The following is a 10538-nucleotide window of genomic DNA, read 5'->3' as shown; positions in this document are numbered from 1 at the left end:
CACCTGTGAACTCAATACAAGAGCTTCCTGAGTGGTGACATCACCAGGTATTGCTCATCATTTTTATCAACTTCTTGGTGTGGTTCTGTCCAAACCAAGCATCAGCTACTCAGCTGTGTGTGTGCTGTTTTTACAGCTGGTTCAATAGCATCAGTGCTCAATAACTCACTCTTATAACACTGTTATCCACTCTCTAAGCTAAACTTTTATTAAGAGGAGGTAAGAAAATAACATCTTCCCGTTAAAAGACGTGATTCAGCTACCAGTCAGTACTCCTCCAAATACTTGCCAACTCCTCTCATATTTTAAATCCCCATTAAAATGCATGATTTTAACTATTCTCCAGTCATTTCCAGGAATCATTTAAAAGCTTATACTGAACAGATTTCAAAGTCTTAAGTGAAAGCTAAATGGTTTCATATGCCAAGAATGTGAAGAAGTGTGAAAAAAATTAAAATAAATTGTATTCTTCTGTGGTTTTGGTCATTAGGTGTGCTGACTTTTAGAAAAATAAAAGACTCCTTGTCTGCTACTGTTTTAGTGTATTAAGACAATTCGGCAGCTTAATTTTCAGCTTAGATTTTCAACAATTTAGCTTGTGCTCGGTTTCTTTTTAGCTACATAAGCTTAAGATCTGTTTAAGTGTAGCCTCGAACGGCTTGACTCAATTCTCAGTAGTCTTAACTACAAACGGACACAATGGAGGGGACTCTGCATCCACAGGAAACCCACATACCAATAACAGGCTTAAATATTTCCATCCAAGTTTAAATATGTGGTAGAAAGAAAGAAAAAAAATGCTGTTAAATGTGGGTTTTACAGTAAAACAAACATGGTTCTACCCGTAAATGTGAACCACAGGATGAGGGCAATCCCTCAAAACAAGTGAAACTGCTGATCAGTTCGTAAGGTATTGACCCTAAAGGTTAAATCTTAGCCCTGGAGAGAAATGATTGGGGGGTGGAGGTAGGGGTGGGGGGAGGCTGTACACAAAGGAAGCTGGAATGCAAAGGGTTAATCTACCAAGAATCCCTCTCCCATGTGAACAAAGGGGAAAAAAGTGGGAGGTGGGGGGGCTACAAAGGTTGACGAGAGGGTGAGGAGGGGGAAGGGAGGGGGGGGGGGGGGGGGGTCCATTCCCTAACCATCTGGATCTATTGTTTCAGAATCGGGGGTGAAGGTTGGAGAGCTGGAGGAGGGGAGAGGCGAGAAGACAGGAAGGGAGGGGGTCACGCCCTCGGTGAGTCTGGTCAACCCCAAGGGTGAGACTCTGTCAGACCTCCCACCTCTGAGAGTCACTTTAAATCATGAATATGGGCAAGTACCCTTAATTAAATTAAAAAGTGGCATTTCCCAAGCACCTTAACTTTTGAATGGTTGCATGTACTGATTTATGTGTTGAGTTTATTATTCTCAAACCTGGATTACAGCTGTTTGTTCACATAACAGTAGTGATTTATTGGAGGGGGGGATACACAGTTTAAGACGTACACTGTAAAATGTGTTTAAGCAAGTAAAAATCCACATACTCACTCAAAATAAACAAGAATAAAAAGCAAAAAGGCGCTGCTAATAATAGAACAACTGAATAGATCGCTTACCACCACCATGAATGGAGGAATCCGGGGGGCTCCCCTAATGTAATATTCTTCTCCCATCGAATCTGAGAGAAGGAAAAGAAAAAGGGAAAGGAAAAGGAAGCCAGAAAAAAAGAGGTCACTTATGGCCACTAGAGAGGGAGGATTATGTCTGCAGGTCCGAGGTTAAGAACACATAATCAGTTAGTCTCAAACTGTCACTGGTATCGAATGTGAAGATCGGCATCCTTCTGGCTCTGTGCATCACCCTCTTCCCGACTATCTTTCTTCTATTAGCCCCTGTACTGTTCCTCTTTTTGAATGTAAAGTACAATCATCATCTAGAGTATAGCTTATTAATTTACTTCCTTACACCCAAATGGGCTGTCAGCAGACTTGAGAGAATGCAGTTTACAATACACTGCCTATAAACGGCTAGAAATAACATTACTTCACCGCTTCACTAAGATTCCCTGGTTGGACAGTGAGCATGATCCGGTGTAACGTTATAGGATTTCCTTATGAAAAATTTATGCAACACCTTGCACCCTGTAATCATGTTTAGCATGTTTGCACTGACGATGTATGCCTGAGAGGGTACAAGCTGCTATAACACGAGCTACAGGAGGGATCTATCGTGTAAAGCTTGGTAATGTAGGAAGCCATTTTCCATTCATTAGTAACCAAGGCCAATGTTTCTGGTAGCATGTACTTGAACAGGAGTTGGTAAGGTTAAACTATAAGGGTGATTTTCAGGAATGATGCAAAGAATGAAGGCATTTCTAAACCGACCGGGCTTGGTACAGCATAAAAAAGTCGATGTCATGGCTGCCGTCTTACCTCAGACAGGAAGGTCTGTGCTGATTTCTGTGCTCCCACATGTAGCAGGTATTCGTACACATATAACGCTAACCTGAAATGTAAAAGAAAAAGAAAAATTAGTGATATTTTTCAACATTAATGTCAAACTCCTCTTTCTTTATCTTGCATTTTTAACAAATTAGACAAAAAGAATGAAGATTATGTATCAACAGATCAACGACTGTTCAACTGTGAAGAAGGAACAAACTATTAACAGGAAGTGGCAAGAGTGGGAAAAATAAAAAGAGGGTGAAGTCGTTTAGAACTTTCCTCAATCAACAGAGAAGTTGGGTTAACTAAATGTCAGTCAGATACTGTTAGGGTTAAACAGGAAGTACTTTCTGAAAGTTCAGACAAAGGTTCAAACGTTCAGCCATCAGGCTAACCTATAATAACATCATGCAGCAACAGAAGACTGGACTAACAATGACCAACCTAAGATTTTGCTTGTGTTATTATAGTTCTTTTCATTACAGTGAATAGTTCTATTAATACAAGTAAATATCCCAGTATTACACTCCATACTATGCATACTCATAACACTGCTGTACATTTACAATTTAACTTAGGTGGATTTGACTCTTCCATTTATTAAATAAATAATGAAAACTTTTTCCATATAGTAGTGATTTTTTTTAAAGTAATGCATATGGCCTTGCTAAAGCATCTGGACATTTTGTCATAACCTCATCACCTCCTCACTTAGTGATTAATTTGATTCGTCTTTATGGCTCTTTACACTACAGTAAAAACAAAAGGGGCAAAATGAACCTTCAGTTCCTTAAACACTTCCTGGACATTAGTTCCTTGAGCTTAAAGTTACGGAGACTTGGAGCTCCTCCGTATTGTTATCTTCACTTTATTTCGGGATGGCTGTAAAGTCACTGAAGAAAAACAAAAGCTCCTGTGACTGAAGCTCTACAGCGCCTCTGTTCTCCTAGACCATAAATCTCACTTAAACATTCTGGGCCTCCAGGTGGTCTGTATAGTTTGCTATACTTTACTGCTTCTGTGCATTTTATTAAGCCTAATTATCCAAACTCCTTTAATCACAACAAAACCTAAAGACAGTCAGACTCTTTGAAGAATGTGCTTCTATTCAAAGCACCACATACCAGCAGAAATAGCTGCACATGACAGGCATCCCCAATCATTCCAACAATATTTTAAAAGCTCTTGTCAAACTTTTCAAAATTGCTGCTATTATAACAGGCCAGCAACACTTGAAAATGGCAATCCACCAGGGTCTATTAACAGACAGACAACCATGCTGTGGAGTGGGAAACCCCCATTGGCCCAACATTGTACTCCTAACTCCTTCACTTAGTCATGTTTAATAGGCTGTTAATGGACCATCAATCGACCAGCAGTGTGGATATGACAGTGCCCCGTGTGCCCAGAGCAGACAGTCCTCTGACAGGCCAATAAGGTCCTAATGAGAAGGACAGTAGCTTAGTGTCATAGTTCCTATCATTAGTCGATGAACTGATCAATGACACATGATTTTGAGATAATTAGGATGTTGTTCAGTTTGTTTTCAACCACTGACAGCTTTTTTTTTCCAATTCTGTCTTCGTTTCCAAAGTTACTTCTTCATAAGATGAAATATCTATTAAAACACATTTAATGCATTTAAGGCTCTTAAGAAGATACTAAAGAGGAAGTTGATCAGTTCTATCAGCATGCAATGAAAATAAAATAGATAAAGACACAGTTTAATAACTGCCGAGGTTGCAAATACTCAAATTACCCTTAGGTTTGTGCATAGCTATGGTCCTGAAGTGCATATGGACTAAGATTAAACCTTGGGGTGTGTCTATAAAAAGAAAATTAATCCACCACTATTATTAGGACCATCGACTGGAGGCTCAGAAATCATTTGTCAAATGATCTCAAATGTTTAGGCTTGACGCTTCATCTCTTGGTCACAATCTGGTAAATGTAAAATTTATTCTGACTAATCAGGACGCCTGATGGCGCGACCCTGTGATTTGGGGATAGTTATGGTGGGTTTATATCACAGTTTTCTGATTTTCTATTAACCAATCAATAAAGCTGATGAGTGCATGCTGTACATTAGTCAAGTGCTGGCTTGTTTTAAACGTCACTCCATCAACATGATATTATTTTTATGACATTTGTTTGTTTGTTTTTTTAATTGAAGTCAATTTGAAATCTTTAGATTAACAGTCAAAACAAGTATAACAATTAAATCCAAATTTCTGTCATTGGGATAAAGGTCAATTTTATGTGACAGCTCACCTGTTTTAAGTGAAGTAACAAATATTTGCTAACTGATCCTGTCCAACTATTTACTATAAATTTACATGTAGCACAGCTGCATGTGCTACATGTCTAAATGTGTGCAAGTGTCTCACCTGCTGTCTGACGCTGCAGACAGACATGCAAAAAGGTTTAAGCAAGGACTTCTAGAAACAGCTTGAAGCAACTAACTTGAGCTCCTGTACATGTTTTGTCAAACCCCCAGATTACTGTTCTTACTTAAAAGTAAAAGAATTACTTGCTGTACCAAGACTTCCTTAGGTGAACCTGTGGAAGGATCACTAGCAGTTGCCTCCAGCTGCTTGTGTCTGGAGATGACAGAGGGCCTCGCCCCAGTACCGTTCCAGGGCATGCGACTGCCGTCGTGGACATCCCTCGAAAAAAAATGTAGGTTTTTACAACCCTGTTTACATTTAGTTTTTCCATTTTAAATATCAAAATCATCCAACTTGATTTCAAAAAAATGTTTAGAAGCTCAATAAAAGTATGAAGTTGGTTCAACTGCCATTGTGCTAGTATTCAGAATTATCCAGTGTTAGCTATGGGGATGTTAAACCACCGCACTTGTTTCCTTATTCTTGTCTCTTTTAGGAGTACGTTTTGCAAATCATCCCAGGCTATAAACACAATCATGTAGAGCATTGGTCTTTAAACTAATAGCCTGTACTGAAGGAAAAAAATTAAATAAATGCGCTTAAAATAAACGTCCAGATAGTAAAGCAATGAAGAAATTCTCTGTGAGGTTCAAGGCTTAATAACAGAAATGGAAAAAAAAAAAAAAACTGCCATGGGTTACGTTAAGAGATATGATCTGTGACTGACCTGTTCTTACTACAAATGGTATGCAAATGTTTAAAATATGCATTGTTAGTATGCAAATGTAGTCTGTGAAAGATATGAATAGGCAAATAGACAGTAACAGCAGTGATGTTAGTCCCTACATGCTCAAACCTTGTCCTTCACGAGAGAAAACAGGCAGAAGACATTTACGGGGCTAGTGAGCGGATTTTAATGCATGTTTCTTAAAAGTTAAGCAGAACACATTATGTGTATGATTTAACACAAGATATCAAACTGAAGGTGGCAAATTCATCATCATCCATGACCAGCTCTGAGTGTCATTCATATATTTCATACATATATACATGTATATAACCATCAATACACCCGTTCACCAACATTGTTGGACTCAAAACCTGCAAACTTCCAAGACTGCTCACACATTGCATGTATAAGCCTATAGAGACTGTAAGCCACCTTAAGAGTCCTGCATGCCGCTATGCGTCGTTGGCATTCAAGTGGGTCGACATGAGGCGCACAGCCTCCTGTCCTCTTGACCTGAGCTTAATAATATAATATGCACTGTATACTAGCGCTGCAACAAGTTGGAAATTCTGGGCCAGAACTAATGATTGAAATAATTTAGACAGTAGTGGAAACCGATTTGTTTTTGTAATTTTCCACTGTACCCTTTGTGTCAGGTAAGCAAAGATCTGCGTATTAATCATAAAGTTTTCAACCAATTTTGAATGAGCTCAAATTGTGTTTGTAACTAATAAACCTGGATCACAGATACAAAAAAAACTATAAATGTCTAACCAATGGCAGTAACATTAACCAACAATAAACTGGTACATTCCTATTGGTTGCTACTTTGAATACATTTAAGTGATGAGTCTAGGCGGGAATTTCAATAAAAGAAACATTTTGCAACTACCCAACTTGTCTTAAAAGTTAAGAGTGCGAGAACGAGACCAAGAGAGAACAGAAACTGAAAGTTTCTTTGTAAACACACATCCCAGCTGCAGATACGGTTTTCAGTCAACAATAATGACACATGTGTTACATAAGACTAAACTATTAATGGGTCAGTCCAGGTTGAACATGTATCATTAGTAGTCCTGCACTTCATGCGGAAAGAGATAACAGTTTCAAAGTGCTGCTTTCTCTGCGTATGTACAGTGGGCTGACCTGCTTGGAAGGTAATAAATAACTGAGGGTGTTTCCCTTTTGCAGATAGTCAGAGATAAGAGCGCATAAATGAACAGGCAGACATATCGATGAACAAACAAACAAACAAACAAACAAAGCACAACTGGCCTTGACTTCTTCACAAAAGAATTCCTATTTTTTATTATATTCCATGATAAATAAATCTCTCATAGTGCACTGATATTCCAAAAGAAAGAAACCATCCCGAGTGCAACCACTTAATTCAAAACAGACAGCGTGGCAGATTAGTTGTTGTACAAATAACCAATGCTCTTATGAGGCTAAAGGCTGCACTTCTGCTGAAACACAAACACACACGCGAACACTTGACCACTTTAGCCAGGGGAATCTGACCACTTTCTGAGGCTCCTAGCAATTTGTAGGTCACAGAGCTCTCTGTGACCGCTGGTGTAGAGTGTAAGTCACTGCCACTTGCAGGTCAGTCTAGCATTGAGCCACACACAAGCACCTACAACGCACACACACATGCTATGCATCACAGAGCTTTCTACCTCTGCACCTCAACACCCGCAGATTCCTTGGATTTAAAACCAGTTTTAAATATTTTTGAAATGCCTGGCAAAAGCTCACAGGAAGCTTTAGGATACAGCAAGTGCTTCAAATATTGATACTGTCTGCATGTCCCTGCACACTGCGGGCTTACAGGCTTCCTCAATACATGTGCATCCTTACACTGGAGTTTTGACTGGAAGGAAACGGGTAAGGACTTGGTCTTACGTCTGGAGATGGGAGGTTCACGATGCAGATGCCCCCCAAGAGGCCTTCGATGAATTTTTTATGTGTGGTGTGTATGTGTGTGGGGTTTTTTGTATGTGGGCTGCAAGAAGGGGCGGCTTGTGTGTGCACCTGGCCTACTGCATTATTAAAGCTCAGAAGCTTGCACATAGAAAAAGAAAGAGAAGTTTAAGGTGAGGAGCCACTAGCGGTTGGTGGAGTGAAGGGAGAGACGAAAAAAATGGCTTTGACTGGAACAAAAACGGGAACATGCCCAGTATTACAGTGGAGGGAACAGCAGGTGGTACAGGAGATTAGAGAAGCAGTCAAGTAGCAGTGTGTGATATTATATTCATCAGGGGAGGTTAAAAAAACTGAAGCAACCCTTTTTCTGCCATTTGTTGAGGTTGTGTGGCCTCCACATAGCTTGACTCGTACGCTTCTTGGTTGGTATTCTCTCTCCTGCTTTAAGAAATTTTTTCTTCCTTCTTCCACTTCACGTGAGGTGCCCTTTGACCTCCCTGCCCACTACGCTCTTATACATTTAAAGATGGGACATCTGCGCGTGCATAAACTCACTTCCACAGAGAGAGAAATCTCCCTGATGTACACGGTCGGCACACCTGACATCCTGCCTGAGGCTCCCGACAAAACCCCCTCTTTAAACATGGATGAGCCTGCCCACCATATCTCCCTCTCTTCTGTCTCCTTCTTTCTCTTCTGTCTCTCTCAACTCTGACGCAAAGCTGAGAGCAGCTGCTTCAGTCTGTCTCAATAATTCAACACTGAAGTGAGGGATGAAGAGACTGAGGAGTAGCAGTGGATGGGGAAGTGAGAGTTGGGAGGCAGATGGAGAAAAGACGGTGTAAAAGCCACGCACAGAGGAAAAGAATAAAGCAGATGGCTTCACAAATGACAGAATAGGAGGTGTGGGGTAACGTGGCGCCTGCTGATCTTCATGCAAACATTCACGCGAGTCTCACAATTTGGTCCCACTTCAGCTCAGACCGGTCCGGCAAGTCAGAGCTGATGTGTCCAACTCATCCGCTGTAAGGACGAATCGATAAGCATTGACCTGTGTGAAAGCTCTTCCCTCTTCCTTTTTCTTTAGTAGGATATTTAACCATAGTGAATCCGACCCCACTGTGGACCATTTGCAAAGCACAACACTCCCAAACTGCTAAATCTAACCAAAGTTTAACGAATCTTAATAAATGTCCCAATGCGCTTTGCTAGCTGTGACTTTTAGGAAAGGAAGTTCACTGCAGAGAAGCGTGTCTTCTATTTCGGAACCAGTGCACGGGGGTTTTTACAAATCTTTTTGAGACTAACGTGAAAGCTCCGAAGCTCACAGGAGTGTTGCTAAACGTGCGGCACGTATCTTCAGAGCGAACAACAAGGCACCGAGGCAGAGGCACACAGACAAAGGGATTGGAGGGCTACAGCTAACGCCATCTAAGTTTCCCAACAAAACAAAAACCAACCACTATAAAAGGCCCATGTGGAACTCCTACGGTTTAAAATAAAAAGCGGCGGAATTTTAGTGAGCACTTTGTCCCCGCCGGCGCTTCGCACAACTCGGGATGACTGCAGAAAATCTCCACGGGCCACAAAAGTTAAAGAGGAGGCGCAGCTCCCCTTTACGCGGAGACCGCAAGCGGCTGTTCGCTGGCCGAACACGGGCATCGCTACAATGTAACCAGTCTGGCTTTTTGGAACAATTCTCGAGCACGTTCCGCTGCTAGTTTGTAACAAAGCCCCAAACAGCTGTATTCTATTTATACCTGCTGCTTCAGCGAGGCGACACAAAGCATGCTAGCTACAATGCACGGCGTCGCTCCAAATGCATTGTTCCTCACACTGTGGGGCGAGGGGCAAAGAGATGGACGTGGGATCCCCATCAATGCTCCCGAGTGCACGTTCAGACATTATCGCTGGAAGCACGTGCAGAAAACACTCCCTGCAGGTAAAAGTGGAGCAACTTTAGTTGCTCAAACTGCCGCCTCTCTCTCTTTTTCTTTTTTTTTTTGCACTTGAGAGAAAACAAGAAAGACAAGAGTGAAATTGGCAGTGCAGCTAGCCACTTGGGCTAACTTAGCAGCCATGCCTGTAGTTGGGAGGATGCATAAGAAGAAAGGTAGAGACACGAGTACGAACAAAGTGGCAAACACGAAGAATAAAGTAGCACAGCTTTCACTTGAAGTAGCCGGTAAATTTTAGAAAAGAGCTCCAGTAACATGCGTGACTCTGCTGGAGTGACTGAACTGCTCCACATCAGTTAGCAAGTTGAGCCACCTTAGCACACTTCTTTGCTGGATTTCAGTTGTGACAGTGCAATATTGTACTTACTTTTCTCTTGCTTGGCTATCGGAGGGGACAACAGCTCCTTTTCCTTTGCCGTACATCTTGGAGGCTGTTCTGATACTTTATTTTATCCCACTCGACACCTGTCAAAGAAAGCTACCAGGAAAACCTACTATCTCCATAGCTACCTAGTTAGTGTTGTCTCCCTATCTCTCCCTTGCGCTCTCTTTGCTCCGGTTTCCTTTTTTTCTACATCCCCAACATTGCCCACAAATCAGGCAGGGTTTCAGCCGGGGGGAACTTGAAACAGTCCGCTGGTGGAGCGTTTTTTTTTTTCAATCGCTGTTCCTGGATTCAGCTCACGCCCCCCCTGTTGCGAGACGGTGGGGGCTTCTTAAAGGCACAGTGACTCAGTTTTTGTCGACTTCGCTGAAGTTCAAGTTCTTTTTGATGGCCTTCAAATTCAGGCCTTACATTACATGTGAGTTCGTATACAGCACAAGATTATTCAGATTGAATGCTTTTGGTGTTTTGAAACATTTTCTAAGCAATTATATGTCAATATGTATCCTGCTAAAGATTCAGGGCTTCATTTTGCCACAGCAGATGGGGGCTTGATAGTCCCAAATACCCACCCTTGTCGGCCTGTGTACCTCTAAATTACCCCTGTGGCCAGTCATAGCACCAGTCATGTAGTGACACCGTATAGGGCAACCAGACACCCCAGTCCTGTGCGCACAGAAAAAGATGTCTGTTATTACCTTTGACTGCTGAGCCTTCGGACAG

The 10538-nt window shown here is 41.6% G+C and overlaps 1 protein-coding gene across 4 annotated transcripts in view; it reads right to left on the bottom strand.

The window, feature by feature from the left end:
* The window catches only part of zgc:110158 (single-stranded DNA-binding protein 3), a 37152-nt gene extending 27096 nt beyond the window's left edge, over nucleotides 1–10056 (bottom strand). For all 4 annotated transcript variants that reach the window (XM_087832819.1, XM_087832816.1, XM_087832817.1 and 1 more), the window contains exons 1-3: nucleotides 9798–10056; nucleotides 2418–2490; nucleotides 1602–1663 (exon numbers count right to left, since the gene is read on the bottom strand). In XM_087832819.1, the coding sequence (XP_087688945.1) occupies nucleotides 1602–1663; nucleotides 2418–2490; nucleotides 9798–9853 (191 nt within the window). In that variant the 5' untranslated portion in view covers nucleotides 9854–10056. The remainder of the gene's footprint in view (nucleotides 1–1601; nucleotides 1664–2417; nucleotides 2491–9797) is intronic.
* Between the last annotated feature and the right edge of the window lie 482 nt (nucleotides 10057–10538).

This window comes from Neolamprologus brichardi, chromosome 19 (genome assembly GCF_056152115.1).
Source record: "Neolamprologus brichardi isolate AB-2024 chromosome 19, ASM5615211v1, whole genome shotgun sequence".
In the NCBI taxonomy this organism is placed as follows: Eukaryota; Metazoa; Chordata; class Actinopteri; order Cichliformes; family Cichlidae; genus Neolamprologus; species Neolamprologus brichardi.
Note: the sequence above shows the minus strand (reverse complement) of the source record. Positions and strands in the feature narration are given on the sequence as shown.